Source organism: Uranotaenia lowii, chromosome 2 (assembly GCF_029784155.1).
Source record: "Uranotaenia lowii strain MFRU-FL chromosome 2, ASM2978415v1, whole genome shotgun sequence".
Taxonomy (NCBI): domain Eukaryota; kingdom Metazoa; phylum Arthropoda; class Insecta; order Diptera; family Culicidae; genus Uranotaenia; species Uranotaenia lowii.
The window spans coordinates 322,529,572-322,549,361 of NC_073692.1; the positions used below are offsets into that span (position 1 = coordinate 322,529,572).

The window sequence follows — 19,790 nt, forward strand, 5'->3', positions numbered from 1 at the left end:
GTGTTTCTGCCTTTACTCTTGTTAGCTGCTCAGTTTAGCCACACGTTGCAAAGCTGGGAGTCTCCATCTTTATTTTGACTCTCCAAGAATTTCTTTGGGCCCGGCTAGTAAAACTACCAAAATGAGCGTGGTGACGAACGTGTTAAAAGAATCAACAATGCTTCAAAAACTTGATTTTTAAAAACCATATTCAAAGCCGCAGAACAAAACTGTGTTGCAAATACGCGCCGCTGTGTATTCAATACGCGCCTAGCAACTGAACCCACCCGAAAGCAGCCGAAGACCAAAAACACACCAATACTTACAGATACTTTGACTGTAAAGAAAATCAAAATGGACTAATAAAAATTTAATACCGTATTTGTCTTCACCACCCGAAAGTGTTGCACCATCCACGCTGAAAACGAGCATGAATCGAGTTTTGCACCCACCTTTGTTGGTGTACGTGAAATCGGCACCATCAAGCTGTCAAAAATCCATTACAGCTGGTATTTGATTTCGTTTGACTTCGAAAATTGAAATGAAATTTACTTTTGTTGATCATTATCTTTTGAGTAATATGAAAATTCTAGCATGAATTTATATACATATTATGTTGAATTGTGAAGATTTCAGATTTATTTTGCTTGGTAGATTCGCCTTTGGCTCTGATGATAACTGCAATACCGGCTGATTCTGGGCGGTCTATGTTTGCTGCTGCTAGACTGCAATTACCCCAGATTGAAGGTTCCGGTATTTTGAACGTTTATTCCTCGCAAATACCTCGAGTACCTATTTCCGTTTTCAGATGACAAAAGAAAAAATTCTTGGAAGTCAAATTGGCGAACTCAGATCGCGGAAGTCGGGGGAGAAAATTTTGCTAACAGACCGAAACTAACGAAATTCAAGCTCCCAATGCGGGTGTAGTCTCGAACTACCGTTTTGAAGGGCAACGGGTGGGAATCCGGGACTTGGCGCAACCGAGCATCGTCACCTTAAGGCACAGCTCGAAGCAGAGTAGCTTCGATGCAGCTGAACGCTTCTTGCTGTGGAGACCAACTTATAGGACCCTCCCGAACAAGAAAACTTTTCGATTTGGGCGATTCCACCAGATCTTTGGGTTGGCCTTTTTGCACTCGGATTTGCTGCTCTTTTTCGGCATCGCCTGGAACTGATTGCAGAAAGCCTTCTGGGCAAATTTCTTCTTGGAAGCGTTGTTTGCTTTGGAACGTGCCATCCAGGTGAAATTCTCCGCCTCTGTTGGAAACGGCACTGGTATTGAATCCGGAACAAGTTTCCGTTCTTCGGGATAATAAAGAGAAAAAAAAACAGCTCGAAAATTATACGGTATACGGTATGCTTCCCGATGTAAACAAATATCAGCTGTTTGTTTTATTTCTATATATAGAAATAAACCAACCAGCTGATATTTGTTTACATCGGGAAGCATGCGCTGTCAAAATTCATGATAGTATTGGTGAGAGCGCAAGCAACACCGAATATTTTCAGAGTGTTCCACCGTCCACTTTATGGTGCACTACCAGTGGACTACTCATCCTGAAAACGAGCATGAAAACAGCAAAAAGTGCACTACCGGTAGTGCCCCGGTGCACCACCACACGAAAACAGATTCTCTATAAGATTGGCGCGTTATAACGAGCGCATGGGCCGTGATAGAACATACCCATAAAAAGTATACCTTAACGAGTTCAGTATGATTTTTTAGCATAAAATCATAGTTTAGATTCTCCTCTATCGATGTGTCAGAAAATATCGTCTTATTCGTTTTTCTCTGCTTGGTGACACCTTATTGAAAGTGTTTTAAAATTTAGATCGAAATGAAAAACCTAAATTGTGAAATTATCACGACACAGGGGCATTTGAAGGAAAAATTCATACTTGCCATGACCAATCACAGCATTTAAAACAAATTGGTAATATTTTGCCGGCTTAAAATGTTTCAGATTCTTCAAAACAAGAGTGGCGCCTATAAGCCACATGGGGCGTTATATGAACTTTTCCCCTACGAGTCCCCGACCGTTCTGGAGACCTGGTTTAAGCTGAATCTTTTTCGCTCTGGCTTTCTAAACAGGCTAGTTTTGCTCTCCGGAAGACGACAAACTCATCATCGGCGACTTCAATCTGCCTGGTTTGAAAAGGTGCTCCTCCCCAAAAAGGCTTTTAATTTCAGTATCCAACTCGTACTTCATTTTCGGCATCTTCCAACATTTTTCTAGACTCCTTGAGTACCGCATCATTTCGACAGATCAACAAAATTGAAAATGAAAACGGCCGTATGTTGGATCTTTGCTTTGTGAACGAAGAGCTACGAATCAGACGATTGAATCAGCTCCCATTTTTATTGTTAAAACCGTCCAGCATCATTCAGTCCCAATGATTCCACTAGATGTCACTAAAATACATGCCTCAGAAGAGAAAACCGCATCTTTCTATCACGATTTTAAAAACGTTGACTTAAAAGCTAAAACTCTCGTCCTTCAACCCATTGAAAGGGCGGCTGAACTCGATTTCTCTAATCCCATAGCAGCTGCCAAGACGTTTGCAAACATCCTGACTTATATCATCGACCACCATGTGCTGAAACGCAACACGGCTACCAATCTACGGACCCCCTGGGTTACTAAAAGTCTACGGCGACGTAAGACGGCAAATTACAACAAGCACACTTCCCCTACACTATATAAGGACAAATATCGCAAATTGAATTCTGCCTATAAGAAAGCCAGTAAGCGTTCCTAGCAGAATTATATTATTCGGCTACAACAGAATTTCAAGAGCAGTCCGGAAGAAAGCTCATATAGCTCCTGTTCACAAGAGGGGTGAGTTATTATCAACTACCGCGGAATTTCAGCTCTACAGGGTTTGTCCGGAATTGTGAATGATCAAGCAGGCTTACCAAGATGCTGCTTTAGCAAGAAGTGGTGTGTTTCGCTGGCATCAAGCCATTTTTGAGGGCCGGGAAGAGGTCTGCGTTGAAGACCGTGCTGGAAGACCTTCGACTTCGACAAACAATGTGACAATGTGTCGAAGGTCTTCCAGCACAGTCTTCATCGCAGACCTCTTCCCGGCCCTCCAAGATGGCTTGATGCCAGCAAAACACACCACTTCTCGCTAGAGCAGCATCTTGATTAGCCTGTTTGATCATTTCAAACGTCTCTGTTGCTGATTTACCGTGTTTCACACAGAATTTCGCGTACCTCTGATCTTACGAACGCTGCATTTTCGGCTTGCACCACTCACAGAAATACGTCGCGCGAAAATGGCTCTCCTGATTCTCCCGTTGCTAGTAGACAACCGAACAGCCACTCGTTCGTTAGCTAGGAACGCCCTCTACCTAATCCAGTCGACGCGCGCACGCGCCGATGTACAGTCGCGGCGGAAAACAATCAGTCCTATTATTTTCCGGACAAACCCTGTATGTGCGATAGCTAAATTGTTTGAAATGACATGAAGCCTAAACGATCCACGACTACTAACTTACTCACCTTCACATTCATATTTAGCAAGACAGCTTTGCTATGAAAACACAAACTGACACCATATATACTGATCTTTCTGCTGCATTGAACAAGATGAACTACGATATCGCAAAGCTCAAACGTTTAGGTTTCTGAGGATCTCTTATGCACTGGTCCCGTAGTTAATTAACAGGTCGAAAGTTATCCGTTCGTATTGGTGACTCCTTTTCAAATCATTCCTTGCCCCTCTGGTGTACCTCAAGGCAGCCATTTAGGACCGATCATTTTCGTGGTGTATCTTGAATCGCAGTAAACGCTCGGTCGTATCATTTTCTCGTAAGCGACCGTCTCAGAATGCGGAGTACGCTCTCTGAGACGGAATCATTTCTCGGGTGGACCACATCAACCATCTGGGCGTTATTCTCGATACACGGCTGGAGTTTGAAGGCGCCCACACAATAGCCCGTAGGGCGTCGCGAGAGGATTGAGAAACCAGCATTTGCAGCTCTATGTAACCATTTGGCTTAACAATTATGGAGCGAACAGTACCATTATCTACATATTGTAAACGTTCAATCGCTTTTCTGAGCATTTCGACTTCGATGCTTCGAAGAATGTGTTCCGGAGAAATTTTTTTAAGTGTTTCAAAAACTGTATAGACATGTGCTGAATTTTGTCTTAAATTGTAATTACTATCATCAAAGTTATCATAAGGATCTACGTTGATTTTACTCAAATAAACAAATAAACAAACAAGTGACCAAACGGGCATTAAAAGCCATACTTATACAAAGACAAACTCTGTGTAGGAAATAACCATTTCCTTTCGACGTCCTCTGCAAAGAAGGTCATGTATTATCCACTCAACTTCAGTCGTGGTAAACTACTCTACACAGATACTTTTCGTATGTGAAGTTATCCTAACCAGCAATTTGGCATGCCCTATCATCCATTACGCCGTAGATGATGGTGCCTTTACTTTTAAGCTTCAACCTTGGGATCGGACTGTGGTCCTGACTTTATGACCAAATGAGTTCAAAGGGGAATGGACAATATGGTTATCTTTTGCATATGGATGTGAACTGGGGAACTGACGAAGTTGAAATATTTCAAGGAAAAGAGTGGCAAAAATGTTCAGCTAGCGGACGAAAAAGACTGGGTAAAAATGTATGAAACTTGGTTTTCACGTGTACATGGATGTGTAATGAACGGTTCGCAAGATCAAGATGAGACAAAAAAAACAGTCGCTATGGGACCAAACAAATCTACCGTGGAAGAAAATTGTTATGAACTCCATGACTTTTTCTCCCACGGTAACTGTTTTTGAGTCTCAACCATTTTTTTCGAACCGTTTGGTGCATAATATGCATTGTACATCCTTTCACGACAGAAAATCAAGTTTCATACATTTTAGCCCTGTCTTCTTTCGTATAGTGCTTTCTGGTAGTCCAAGAAACTATGTAAATTTTCGTAGTTTTGTTTCCGAAACCATTAGGTTTCTTTGAACCTCGTAATTTAAACTATAGAGCTCACTTAATATTTAAACTTAACGCATTTTATTTTATCATTCAGATAACAGTGGTCCATACTACTGGCACATAAAATCGGGAACCATCCAGCGGGAGCCACCGGTATGGCCCAAGGAGGAACTACCGACGAAGGAACCGACGGGCGCTCCGAAGACCCCGAACGCGGCAGTTCCCACGGCCCGGTACGTCCAAAACTCGATGTTCTCGCAGACACTGGCCAATCTGTACGGAACGCCAAAACCGGAACTCGAATCATCATCATCACCGTCCAGTAGCGGACGGATGCACGAAAGCATGACCTCGTCCGTTACCCGCAGCAGTACCAGCTCAGCGCTGGATCAGGAAGACGATCGGCGCCGAAGGGAGGAGATGGCCCTGAAGTAAGTGCTTATGTGTTGAGGGGGGAGAATGCTGGGTGTTACTAAATGCGAATGTCTCTTCTCTAATTACTCGCAGACGACGAAGCTTTCCGCTCAAATCGGATACGGATCGGCCGATCAGATTCGCCGTTCGGTCGCTCGGTTGGGTCGAGATTGCCGAGGAAGATCTGACGCCGGAACGGTCCTCCAAGGCCGTCAACAAGTGTATTGTGGATCTTTCGCTGGGCCGGAACGAAATGCTGGACGTCGTTGGACGATGGGGTGATGTGAGTATCCGGAGCTTATGCCGTATCCTGTTTTCTTTCGGGAATCGTTTTTTGATGTGTGTTTTAATTTAATTTAATTTGTTTATTAAAGGGAAAGGATCTGTTTATGGATTTGGACGAAGGTGCGCTGAAGCTGATCGATCCGGAATCGCTGACAATACTCAACTCACAGCCCATCCATACGATACGTGTGTGGGGAGTCGGGAGGGATAATGGAAGGTAGGTCGTCGTTTTAAAATTTGATATTTTTAGAGAGGCACAATGAAATCATTTGTTATTTTTATCAATTATTTTTCGATTTTATTCAGATTGTTAAAAAAAAATTAAAAGAACTGTTTCTCTTTGATTGTCCTAGCTTGACAACAATTATGTTACTTTTTCAAAAATTGTTATTTTCTATTAGTAGCCTCAAATCGCTTGATAATCGATAGGTTTAAATATTTCATTCGACATTACTTAATAACTTCTCATTCTAAATTGATAAAATCTGGGATGTATTCTTGCGTTTTCCCTGATTCAATGAAAAAGGCTTAATATCGTTATTTTCAATAATTCATCACCATCTGTTACATCTTTATACTTTAAAAATTTGATCTTTTTATTTTATCTTTTCTCTGCTGCTCCCCTTATTACTGATGCACACAAACTTGTTAACGTTTCTCAATCAAACAAACAAACTTTTCTAAAATCAATATCCCTATCGTGCCGAATTATTCCTAACACATCCCAGAGAAAGGTGAATAAACCTGTTTTGAGTAGCTATCTTAAAGCAACTTGCATTCTAACGTCCACATTTCCATTTATGATTGCAGAGATTTTGCGTACGTGGCACGTGATCGGCTTACCCGGATCCACATGTGTCACGTGTTTCGATGTGATACAGCCGCCAGGACGATTGCCAACACGCTCCGGTAAGTTTGTTTTTATGTTCGAAGAAAGTTTTTTCCTGAATATTGTTAACATTTAAAAAATTAACATAAACAAATTAATGTAAAGATTGGACCTGAGTCGGGATTTTATTCAAACATTTTCCCGTCTCATGTCCAATCATTGCTCCTTAGACGCTTTACACTTTCGTGTAAATCTCGCTAGCAGCAATTTGTGTGGTTGTGGCCAGGGTTACCATGATATTGAGCATTTTGTATTCTAGAGTATTTCACAAGAATCGTTTAGGGTAAATGTACCCGACCTTGGCACCTAAGGCATGGTTTACCCTTTTTTTCGACATTCCTACCTTCCTGTTGAGTGCACCATATAACATCCTTTGAAGAATTTACTTGCTAACTTGTTTAGAGTTCAACAAAAATATGTTTTCTCTATGGAACTTTCATTAATGTGAGCAAAATACATTCAAAGTACTCACTGCGGTGCTCCAATTACTTGGCAGCCGTACCAATTGTTTGCCGTTTCGATTATCCGATTCTTGACCACCAGCAAAGTGCAATACTAGAGTTTGTTTTGATTTAGTCGTATGAACCAATATAAACAAAATTGAGTTATTGAATGCAAACGACTGATAAACATGTAATCTATAATACGTAAAAAATTGGTTTCATTTGATCTATGTATAAATTTCACAATATGATTTGAATTTAGGACGCATGGTGACTTTTTCATTTTCGAGTGTAATTTGGTTTTTGCGACTTTTTGCACTGCACTGGATTGGCGTGCAAAACAAAGGTCGCAAAATAATTTTTTGGCTGGTTTGTTTTGCGACGTTATGCATTTTCTCAGAAAATGCTTCGGAAAGTGTCCAAAAGATTTAAAATTTGAAAGAAAATCGTTTGGAAGAGTAGTTTAAGTAACTCAGTATGAATGGTGTATTCAATTTATTGCTAGGTAAGTTAAATAAGTGATACTTTTTTAGCTGGATAAATTTATCGATTCTAATTTTTCCATCACAGTGGCAATGGATAAGTTTCCACACTCAACGGTTGCCGGAGTCACAAGTAGTGATCATCATGACCAGTTAAATGTATTTTCCTGATGCAAAAGTCCCTTACAGCACCATGCTAGGCTGCAGCGGCTGAGAGGAGATTGCTTTACTAAAGCAGAAATAGAGACTTGCCATTCGGAAAAGCCGAAAATTCTGTAGCGTGCCTATCACCCGGAGCTCAACGCACCAGAAGGGGTTCAAAAGTAAGTCCTTTTTCTTTGACACTCTATTTTGAGGTGCTTGGCAAATAGCCATACTAAAAAAAATCAAAATCTCATATCAATTAATTATTGAGCCACTCGTCATAGGGGCATATCATGATAGATTTTAAATTAATAAAGCAGGTTAGCAAGAATTAGCGAAGCATTTGCAAGATCAAAAGTAAATCCTTTTCCTTTTTCGCTCTATTTTGAGGTGCTTGGCGAATAGCCATACTAAAAATATATGTAAATCTCATAGTCACTCTGCAGACGGGTTATATCATGATAGATTTATAATTTTTGAAACAGGTTAGCAAGAATAAGCGAAGTTTTAAATTATTTTTATCGATCTGCAAAATGACGTTTGCGCCAAATACTTTATGCAAAAGGTTGTAAGTGCATATATTCTAGAAAAACTAAATTTATGCCTCTATCGAACACATTCACGTATTGCTCAGCTTTTTTATTATCGTATACCAAATTTCCAGACTGTTAAGAGCGATATTTAAAATATAAGAATTAAAAATGTGTAACAAAACTTCAACAGCGATTTTCTCGAAACAATTCAAGTGGTTTATACGACGTAATCAAAACAAACTCTAGAATAGATCTTTACCAACAATGCTCAATTGACAGTTAACAGAATCGTTGGCTATTCTGAATATAAGGCCACTGACAGAATGACGTCAGCTGAGCGTAAAGTTCTATGCGACGATGGAACACCGGGCGCCACTCATACAACAAAAAGGCTTTTGAAAACATTGATGAAATTTGGTTGAAAGGGAAGCACAAAATAAGCTTTCATTTCAAAAAGTCGGAAGTCCAGAAATTCTGCAATGCGATTGAGACACATAGGATTATTTTCACTACCAAACAACTGTCTTCATATTGTGGAGTTTGGCTTCATAAAGTGAGAAATTGAAAAATTCCTTGAATGGTATTTAAAAATTTTGCCCTTTTGAATTTGTTAGCTGAGATTATAAGCATCTAGCAAGAGCCATTCGAATGCCCGGGGTGTTGCGCAGTGGTTTGACACGGCAAATAGATGTTAGAATGTTAACCTTGCTAAAACAGTTTTTTTTTATTCGACTCACATCAAATATTTTAAGGAATGATTGGAAAGCAAACGATATTTTCCTGAACTTCCAACTTCTGTTTCCATGAAAAAAATTAGAACAAAATTCCAAAAAGTTAAATCTGAGTAGGTATATGGTTCCCAAGCAATAGAAAACGATTCCAAAACTCAATTAATTATGTATTTTATATACTAAAGTCATAAATTGCCATCGATCTAACAATTTTTAGATAAGAACAACATCTTAAGTCTTGTGAGATGCTTAATTTAACTTAGTTTTTTCAATATTTCAAACCACTGTGTTCTGTAGAAGACCAAGTGGCTTTTGCTCGGCAGACTGCAATGCAAATGCTGTTTGCACGCATACCAATGTACGTTCGATTCATGGTTCCCAAATAGCGATTTTTGCATTTAAAATGCTTGGATATGACTTTTAGTTAGTCAAATCACTAATGTTCTCAAACTTATTTCGAAGCTTAAGTTAATAGCAACGGTCTTATCATACATCCCAATTAGTATGAAAACATTTGTGCGTAGTTCTAAATGAAGTTTTAGGGAAAACATCAGCCCAAAAATACCTCTTTAATGAACAGGTATTTTTTCCAGCTTCCAACACTGGTGGTGTGTTTCGATTGAAGTTGCATGCCAAGAAAAGGAACAAAATTAGTTTTAAATTTTTATTCAAATCCTAAATAAATATTCACTCTTTAGTCTTTCTAGTATTTTTTGATTTTTTGCCGAGTTTAACTGTAAACATGAGTATTTATTGCAAATTTTTCAAATGAATGTCCGCGTTTGAAAGCGCATGTGAATTTAACAGTTGCACTTGAAAGGTGAGTTCATCTGATTTTCATACGGTGATTTCCAAAATAATTTCCTCGAATGCAGTTAAAAAAAAATAACTTCTTTATTAAAGTACAAACAATCAAAAAATTCGGTATGCACAGATTTAAAACAAATTATTCTCTTCGCAATGAAAATATATTCAAAATTTTTTAAGCTCAATTTGGACCTGAAAAACATGAAAAGACATGTTGGCATGCCAAGAAAAGGACCATGTCAAAATAGGGCTCACTTACCCTAGTAGCAAATCTGGAAAAAAATAGTGAAGCTGTTCCCTGGGATACCGCAGTGGTCTGGAACTCAGAATAAAAAGTGCTCTCTTCTTTATGGCCAGTTTTTATTGTGCATCAATACACGCTTCTACACGTTTGGAGTAACATGTGACTAGCTGTCAGGTCAGAGAACATTTAGATACTTGTGTACCTGTTTTTTCTTTTAAAACAGGCTGAAGTGCTTTAAATTTTCTGAAGTATTTTAAATTTCTACAAGGTTTTTTAGGTGGCCTGTAATACCTTCTAATCGAGAGTTTCGTGTTTGGAGGGTCTCAAGACACTACCTTCTACCTCTAATTCAATGAATTGATGTGTAAGCAGAATATTTAGTAGTGCACCGAAGTGCTTCGCATGGCGCCTGTTATAGTTAGCATTGCTTGTCTTTGGAGCTTCGCTTTGCTAGGCACCGATAAGTTGCCCTAACCCGAGATTTTTGCCCAACAGCGTCCTTATTTCTCGAAGAATCTGCTGCGAAAAAGGTCTTGTCCTATCCCCGTAGCCACGATTAAAGAGACATAAACGACATTTCCCCGGTAAGATTACATGTTCTGCCGATTCCTGTGTATTCAAGAAGTCCAGGAAATATGCTTAGCTGATAAGCTTGACCTTGTGTTAGAACTTTTTGAAGCGCCAGTGCACAGTGGTCAAAAATGCGAAAAACGTGATTGTTACTTATAACTTTTTTAGATCACATTTTAGCTTATTGGTGTCTTCTGAGAAGTCTGTCAGTAAAATCAGCTCTATTATAAAAAATTATTATTTTTATGATTAATCCCCCTAGAAGTGAGATAAAATTTCTAACTTTTCTGTTATAGGTTTTAGCTCTTTAATGTCTTCGACAAACTTATTTAAAATCAAATTTTCCACAACTTTGTTTCATATGTTAAGTTTCTAAAATAATTATTCTCAGAGATATCGGCCAAATAAGAAACTTAACCTCTAAAAATCAGTTTATTAATAATAACTTTTTTCAGTTAATTTTAAGATTAATAATGTGTTCCACAAAGTTGTTTGTCTTACTAAAATACACCACTTTGTTGAACATTTTAAGTTTGTAAAATGTGATACTGCAGAGCTATGTTAAAATGATTACCGAAAATAGAGCTTTTCCACGCCTTATTTTACAAACACCGGACAACATCGGGCAGCCCGCTTTAGATGCAAAATAAAGTCAAAGATTTCGTCTACAAGATGCAGGTACAATCGTCTGTATACACTTGTATCCAAGCAAGATACATCAATTTTACTTATTAGTAAAATTTCGTCTACAAGATGCAGGTACAATCGTCTGTATACACTTGTATCCAAGCAAGATACATCAATTTTACTTTTTAGTAAAATTGATGTATCTCGCTTGGATACAAGTGTATACAGACGGTTGTACCTGCATCTTGTAGACGAAATCTTTGACTTTATTTTGCATCTAAAGCAGGCTGCCCGATGTTACCCGGTGTTTGTAAAATAAGGCGTGGAAAAGCTCTATACTAATAAAATCTACTCTATACTCTATACTAATAAAAAGCCCTATTTTCGGTAATCTTTTTAACATAGCTCTGCAGTATCACATTTTACAAACTTAAAATGTTCAACAAAGTGGTGTATTTTAGTAAGACAAACAACTTTGTGGAACATATTATTAATCTTAAAATTAACTGAAAAAAGTTATTATTAGTAAACTAATTTTTAGGGGTTAATTTTCTTATTTGGCCGATATCTCTGAGAATAACTATTTAAGAAACTTAACATATGAAACAAAATTGTGGAAAATTTGATTTTAAATAATTTTGTCGAAGACATCAAAGAGCCAAAACGTATAACAGAGAAGTTAGAAATTTTATCTCACTTGTAGGGGGATTAATCAGAAAATAATTTTTTTTTATTAAAGAGCTGATTCTACTGACAAACTTCTCAGAAGACACCAATAAGCTAAAATGTGACCTAAAAAAGTTATAAGTAACGATCACGTTTTTCGCATTTTTGACCACTGTGCACTGGCACGAAAAGAACTGCGTCAGGCAAAGGTTGCCCAGCAAATGAGATCCCAAGACGCGCGAACAACGTAACTGAAATTCGCATTACCTACCAAAAAAAGTTAAAGGTCGTAAAAATGGTTACTCGAAGTCGGTTTAAATCGGATATAATGAAAAGTTTGCCATGTTTACAGAATCTGAAGCCATTTCGCTCAATTGGTTCTCTCGCTCAGCTTCAAGTGAAGAAATAGCTTGTTGTTCACTCTGCGATCAGCAGTGCAACCAGATTACTGAAATCAGGTGGTGTATTTGAAAGAACTGTCCAATAGTAGGAAATAGCAAACATTGCCGCTGGAAACTTTTTGCATTTGTTGAGAGCAAAAACTACTGCTCTCTTGCATTCTTTCAGTATGTACGGGTAAAGTGTTAAATACCTATAATGTATGAAACATATAGCGTATTTATTTATCCAGAGTGTTGACCTAGGTTTTCACTGGGGTACGAACTGGTTTGTTTAATCGGCGAGGCCGCGAACCCGGAAGGGGTTACTCTCTCTGCAGAGTGTTAATTTCCAACGTCCGGGAAGAGGACTCTCGGAATCTGTAACCAAAATTGGTCAGGTTCGAATACATCTGATGGAGGATTAGCCCGGAACGGAGGTCGTAGAAACCTTCTTGTAGAGAGGGTTACTCTCGGGATGTGGAGCTATGTTGCAGTAGGCAAGCGTGAGCTGATCTAAGCCAGCAGTTTATTTTTTCTGTGGATTTGAAGATATTTTTTGCAACGCGACGGTTAGTTGCCAGCAACTTCATCAGTGCATCAGAGCCAGATTAGGCGCATACTTCTGAAGGATTTCTTCGGGCTCTTCAGAGCAACAAAAGCGTTGGAGACACTGGAAAGTCTATAAATCTGCAAGCGGAGATTATTCTCATGCTTTCTAGTTGCGTTGCGCATGTGGTTAACATGCGTTAGCTTGTCTTTGACTGTTGGAAACAGTTCTGGGTGCTCTGGGGGAGGTAGTTTGGGCGACTGGTTAGTCGCTAGCGCAGTCTACCAGTTCTTGCAACGGATTTCTGCCGAGAGTGGAGATTCTCGAAGTCATCGCGAAATGTAGGTTTTGGGAGGGAACGCGAAAAAAGCGGCAAGAGGTTGTCTATATGGGATCACCAGAATACAACATGCTGTATATTCGCATGCTGAGGATATCAGCCACAAGAATGAACAAAAGGTTAGATTTGTCATCGGTTCAGGGGCCAGTCAGCATCTGGTGCGTGACGAGAGCTTTCTAGTGGACGTTCAAAATCTTCCAGAGCCAGTGGAGACCCTGGGCTGGTAGTTCCACCTTCTCGTGGTCCAGGGCGGAAACGTGTCTGAAAGTCCGGCGTATTGCAGATGTACGACCAAGAGAACTACCACTAAATCTACTAGAGGCCGTCGACGGGTCTGCCAAACCCGCGCGGAAGAAGTGGTGCACCCGGGTACTTAGGTACAAGTACTTGGGTGTGAGGTTGAGGGTCCAACACGCTTTCGGCGGGTCATGTCCCTGAAATGCGGACGTGACTGGAGAGAGCGTTTGCCAACTCGTTTTGCGTTTCGGTGGGTAAAGACCCGGCTCGAAAAACGAGTTGATGCGCAAAGTGGTGGCCAATGGTGGGCAGATAACTAAGGGTTCGACACGCGTTTCGGGAATTGTTGCGCTCAAACCGCGAGTGCGACCTGATTTGGGCGTTCTACAGCTCGATTTGCGCTTCGGGGAGTAAAGCACCCGTCTTGAAAATTGAGTAGTCGCGATGAGTGGTGATTTTATTCAACACTAGAGAGTTCGGAGGAGTCTGAGTCCTATACGTGGCTTAGGAGGCTTGCCTCTTGACCCGCGTGTTCGAACAGAGAAAGTGTCGTCGACAACTTGCTTTGTGTTTCTGGATTTCCTGGACTAGATCCACAAAGTTAGTAGTTGCGCTAAATGGGGACCTTTTTTTAACAAGATGAAATGTCGGTCTTAACTCGTCAGAGGAAGGGTTGCGCTTCGAGTTGTGTTAGAATGAGGTATTGCTGACAGTGAATTCGGTAACGAGTATTGCCTTGGAGCGCATTAGCGCGAAATGACCTCCCTCCATTGAAGTATAGTGTGTCAAACAGTTGGAGGTGGGAACAAAGGTCAGTGGCCCCAGGTGGACTTTATGGCGTAGGGGGTACAGTGTTCCTTAGCATTGTATCATGAGTCGTCCAATTGCACCCATGGGCCCAGGGCAAACAGGGGGAAAGCGGTGACTCGCCGTGCCTTGGAATACAATCCGTAAAATGGATTTACCACCTGGGTTCACAGCTAATATAAAAGAAGAGCCAGTTGAGATCGCAATAGTGAAGAGCGAAGAAATTTTGAAAGTTTTGAAAACTGGAATAATGCATTGGAACATTATAATTGGTACTGTTGGTTGTACTTCTGACACTAGGTTTGGAGGACAGCTTGATTTCGGTCAGAAAGTGCATCGAGGACGGGAAAAGGGTTCCTTTTCATGGAAAGCATGTAACTACACTGTACAGTTTGCGATTTCTGCGGAAACTTCTAAATAAACAACGAATATCTACTGTCCTGATTTTCTGTTGAAGCCTAATCGGGACGATGTTGTTCATGAACAGATTGTCATCTAAAAGAGTGTTGAAGTTAGCCGACGTGTACGACATCGAAAATACATCCTAGCGGTCAGACGCTGTGCCAACAACAGAACACACATCTGCTGATGTGCCTGTTAATCTCAATCATAATGAGAGTGTTGTTGTAGATGATCGAGGCTTGAGTTACTACGAGAATAGCATGGAATTTTCTGACGATGATGATTAAGATTCGGTCAATCCAGTACCGACTCTGAGATGCAGTCAGTGAATCAGAGAAGCTACTAAGCGTTACATGGCTTACGTTGCTGCCTATATTAATGAGGAGCTACTAATATTAATGAGGAGCTACCTCAAATCATTCGCGAGCTGAAGCGCCGTACAACTGGGTCTTCTGGAAGATAGCTATCGACAAATGAATGGCAGCCCTGGAGAAGTATGCGGCATGGGAAGCGGTTAGGTTACTCTAGGTCACAGGTTTTGTGATACGGACGTTCGATAGACGGTTGTTTCCAATATCTAGCGACTTCATCGAAACCCAATATCAGTGCAGCGGTTAGCGCACTCAGCAAATACAAGGCCAACCGTACGTATGACCGTTACGGCGTTGGTATGAGGCAGAAACGAGACACCGGGAACCCTAAACGAATATGCAGATGCAGATTATGCCGATGATTCCGATGACCGAAGATCTGTATCGGGTCACGTTTACATTATCTTGGTGAATCTTATTTCGTGGTCAACGAAACGTCAGCAGACGGACAGTCTACAATCGACCGAAACTGGGATAGGGGCCCTTTGCCATGTATTCAAGGATGGTTTGTGGTTGACAAACGATAAAATACTTGGGTGGTTTCATCAGGGAGATCGTAAGAAGCGGTCAGCTATCTTTACGACACATTTCGACTGAGGTTCAGCTAGCTGATGCGTTCACGAAGGCGCTACCGAAGGCGAGGCATACAAAGTGTTTAGCATGTTCAATTTACGAATTGAGGGGAGATGTTGAAACTCACCGTATTGTTTCGGATCTTCCTGTGGAAATTCAGAACGGATCATCCTTTTCTGCCGCTTGCGGACTGCTGCCAGTACTGCAGCAGAACTTAGAAATTGTTTGTTTTGGTTCTCCACATGCTTTGGTCTATTCGCAATTCAACATGATGATTATGTACACGGTACAAATGTTTACATCATCACAATGTGAAGTCAAACAACTCAAACTTGCTTCGTGGTAACGCAGCAGTGTTGCCAGATATTTTGAGTGGTTAGATATCTCTTCAGTGTAGCATACAATGTTCGTCTGATATCTGATATCACAGGTTTCATTTGATCTTAACTCTTCGTTTCTCATGTTTCACCGATATTTCCATAACTCCTCGGAATGCAATCATTCTTGGGACGCACTTTCATCGGACTAAAGTTCGAAGGCTAAAGCATGGATCACTACAAATCTGGACGCATTAAAACGGGTCTATCTCGGAGTCTATCTATAAACGAAATAAGAATGTTTTGTACTTGAAATGTAGGGTTTTTATTGCACTTTAAAGGAAAAATAATAAAAAAAATTATTCCGATGTTGTTTTGATGAATTTTAGAACTTTTGGTTGAGTATCACTCATTACAGTTTGAACACCCTATTCGCTGACCTCAGCGGCCATTTTGTTCCACAATCTCTTCATCTCTGTTGCTTCCCGAGTCGTCCTACCATTCTTGAAGAATGAAAGAATGAAGATGAAGATCTTCTGTTTGACAATTGCCCAAAATTTTTCGATAGAGCGGAATTGAGGGCAGTTGGGTGGGTTAATGTCCTTTTCGACAAAATCCACCCGTTGGCCCAATACCACTGTAGAACCTCCTAGCTGTAGTGGCAGCTTGCCAAATCTGGCGAAAACTTAACTAGTCCTTTGTGAGATCTAATGTACGAAAAAAAAAGTTTTTCAGGCATTCCTCCTTGTAAATTTCGGAGTCCATGGTCTTGTTTTTCACAAAAACCGGAATTTTTCGTCCGCAGCTGCAAATACCTTGCCAGATCAAACACTTTCTTGCAAACTTATCAGCAAAAACGAATTTGAAGTTGCCCGGGACATCACCATGACCAGTGCAGTGCACCACTGCAGTGGCTTTGCATAATTTTTGGCCAGAAAGCTGCCCAAAATCCATCTTTACGTACGTTTCGTCATCCATGAGGATGCATCCGTCGAACTTCGTTGGAATCTTCTTGTATAACTTGCGGGCACGTCTTTTGGCTACTAAATTCTGCTTCAATGTCCGGTTTGGTTGCTTACTGGTCCGATAGGATCGTATTCCTTCGCGTAGACGAATTCTGCTGACGGTGCACCGGTCGGCGTTGAATTTCTTGGCAATGCCATAGTCCGACTACCCCGTGTTTTCCTTGATCGTTCTCAACACCTTCAAATGCAGTTTCCGATCCTTAATTCCACTCAAACGCTTGGTATGAACCTGCCGATCTATAGTACGCATCTCACGGAAACGTTTGAGAACGCTACACACGGTTGATTTGACCATTTTTAACGATTTCGCGATTTTTGAACCCGACCACGTCGGGTTTTTGACGTGGGTGTTCAAAATTTATTTTCATCTCGCGGCTTCCATCACGTGTAACTTTTTTGAAACAAAACGAATCGTAATGAAATTTTCAGCACTGGTAGAAGAAACATTCCTTTACAAAGTGCTGCCAAAACATTCCAGATTCGACAACTAGGAGCACTATGGTAAAATAAATAGTGCGTCCAGATTTGTACTGATCCATGCTTTAAGGATTCAAGCTTCAATGCGCTTAACGATTAATTCGTATACGCAACCGTATCTTAAAAAACGTTATGCTCAGATGCAGGTTCGGTGCTTCGCTTGTTGTATTCACCAAGACGGTTCCTTCTCCATTTTCGGAATATTATCGATAAGTTTATCATTTGGGGAGGTAACTTACCTTTTCAGCTTCATAACGATACTATTGTAATGCTTGTTGTGTTCTGGGCAAGCACATCTGTAATGGTCGCTGATCGTCGAGAAGAGCAAGAATATTCGATCACAAGGTTCTCTGACTTTGTCAGTAAGTAGGCGAGGAGAGCACTGTGAGGTTCAGTGAGTTTGTTTGTAAACATCGGAAAATTTGTTCGAGCTAAGGGCTTTGTTGGTAAACAAACTCCACGTACTCCATAGTAGCCAAATCAAAATGGCTGAATTGGGTGTTTCTCATATCGTGACAACTCCTATATATACACACCTTGGAGAAGAGAAAGCTTGTCCCTAAATTAGCACTCCGGCTACTATGATGATTCCTATGCTAACCATAGTGGTATGGTAGCTATGGTTACTATGTGGAGACTATTGAGGGTTATGGGTTATTCTTCAGCGTACTGTGAATGACCAAATTCTTACAATGCTTTCTTGCCAACTTGAGTGAGATTGATGAAGGTCCAATTCAATGAATAATCGTGAGGGTGAATGATTTGAAATTAAAAAAAATGTACTGAAAAAAGTTTAAATATCTATGTTGTGACAGAGCCGAGCATTACAGAAATGAGGAATGGGGATTTTCAACCAAGATAACGACCAAAGTCGAGAAACACAACAAAACTGCGACTCCCACACGTCACTTGAAAAAACCAGTTTTGTTTTACACTCTCTTTGGGTTTTCCGTTTATCAACCGCATCTGTAAGCTGCCTCAAATCAAAAGTCTTCGAATCGCCCCATACGTTAGTCAAAAGAAACACTTCAATCCAGAATGTTGGTTTTCATTTTGTTGCTATCATTAACTGTAGTTGAGTTCGGCGAATCCGCTGGACCATCGAATAAGTTTGAAGGTAAGCTGTTGTTGATTCAATTACTGAATAAATAGACCGCACATCATTGATCAAGTTGATTGAGAACCCTCGAACCCGATTTGCATTCGCAGTGACTAGAGGCTGTCTACAGTACAACACAAAGGATGGTTACAATCATGCGCATCCGTACTTTGCTACCAGTCGATTCCGGCACCTGAACACAACCCAGCAGAACGTCTCGATCATGCGAATGGGCGTGCTCGGATTTAACGATGGTCACATTCGGCTGGCTCCGGTCATGTACCCATACGGGGGGACCAGCATGAATGAAATCGGTAAGCCACCAACTTCTCCATCAAACAGGTTCTGAGTAATGACAATTCATGCGTGATTATTATCAATCGACAGTTCTTTCTGGTTGGGGAAACACCAAGATTGCGGTGCGGCGATATGTTCGAAATAAACCGAACAATACGACGGACCAGGTGCTGCTCAAGGAACAGTCCAGTGACGGAATGTTGTCCTACTTTGAGCCGTTCATGTTCACATTGGCCATTCATCCGGATGGGTTAGTGCAACTGACCCGGGATGAGGATGCCTATCCCTTTTTGGAGTTTAAAGATCCAAAGCTGTCTTCGAAGTACATTGGATTCTGCAACTGGGACGTGCCGCTAGTGTTCTTCTACGATTGTCCGCTCGAGGTGGACCACAGAGTATGTGAAGGAATTGTTTTTAGCAAATGAATTCAAAATATATGCGGTTTTCTGTTTCTGAGCTTTTTAATATAAACAATGTTTCACGTGTGTTTCAGAGTACGTTTACCAAATTTTGGAGAGCCTTAGAGTACCTTTTCGGCGTATAACATACTTCAAAATTGATAGTAAAAATCAAACAGAGGGTAAGACTGATTTTCCCAATAAAAACTGAAAGAAATTGGTTGTATGATTTACGTTGATTCAATTTGATTCCAAACTTTTCTCGCTATGATCAATAAGTACTCTAGTTCTTGCATGAAGAATTTCAACTTAAAACACTCTACCCTTCATTTTTTTGGAGTTTTCATCCTCTATCTACCTTTCACTTTGGAGAGAGAGACCCGATAATCGGCTTCTTTAATAACACTGATTATATCGAATATTTCAATGAATTTGTGCATGAAAGCAGCAGACATCTTGTTTCTTTACAATGTACCGAGACCTATGTTTAAAACTCTTACAGTTTTCAAGAAAACGGTTTTACAATGAAAAATTGATATTTATTTACTTATTTTATCGACTTTATCGGTGAATCATAGGTGAATCTACCAAGCAAATTAAATTGTCGGCGAAAAGTGATGTCCCATTGAGTGAAATCATCTTAAGATTATGAAATTTTTTAGACGGATAGACGTGATGGCTTTAAGTGTAAATTGTTCTTGGAAATTATCGACGTTTTTCGGTGAGTTTTAATAATAATAAAACAGATT

The 19,790-nt window shown here is 40.3% G+C and overlaps 2 protein-coding genes across 9 annotated transcripts in view; both read left to right on the forward strand.

Moving 5' to 3' along the window:
• The window catches only part of LOC129743869 (protein Fe65 homolog), a 383,733-nt gene that overhangs the window by 317,234 nt on the left and 46,709 nt on the right, over positions 1-19,790 (forward strand). For all 8 annotated transcript variants that reach the window (XM_055736090.1, XM_055736092.1, XM_055736091.1 and 5 more), the window contains 4 exons: positions 5,031-5,367; positions 5,444-5,633; positions 5,725-5,852; positions 6,446-6,544. In XM_055736090.1, coding sequence (XP_055592065.1) covers positions 5,031-5,367; positions 5,444-5,633; positions 5,725-5,852; positions 6,446-6,544 — 754 coding nt within the window. The remainder of the gene's footprint in view (positions 1-5,030; positions 5,368-5,443; positions 5,634-5,724; positions 5,853-6,445; positions 6,545-19,790) is intronic.
• On the forward strand, positions 18,184-19,245 carry LOC129743873 (uncharacterized). Its single transcript, XM_055736097.1, has 3 exons — positions 18,184-18,364; positions 18,457-18,660; positions 18,734-19,245. Exons 1-3 carry the CDS (start codon positions 18,286-18,288, stop codon positions 19,066-19,068), a joined length of 618 nt encoding a protein of 205 aa, XP_055592072.1. The 5' UTR covers positions 18,184-18,285; the 3' UTR covers positions 19,069-19,245.

Excerpts from the sequence above, each read along its gene's own strand:
- LOC129743873 (XM_055736097.1), top strand. The coding sequence starts at position 18,286 with ATGTTGGTTTTCATTTTGTTGCTATCATTAACTGTAGTTGAGTTCGGC. Across the intron at positions 18,365-18,456 it reads ACCATCGAATAAGTTTGAAG|TGACTAGAGGCTGTCTACAG; the intron begins GTAAGCTGTTGT and ends TTGCATTCGCAG. Across the intron at positions 18,661-18,733 it reads GACCAGCATGAATGAAATCG|TTCTTTCTGGTTGGGGAAAC; the intron begins GTAAGCCACCAA and ends ATCAATCGACAG.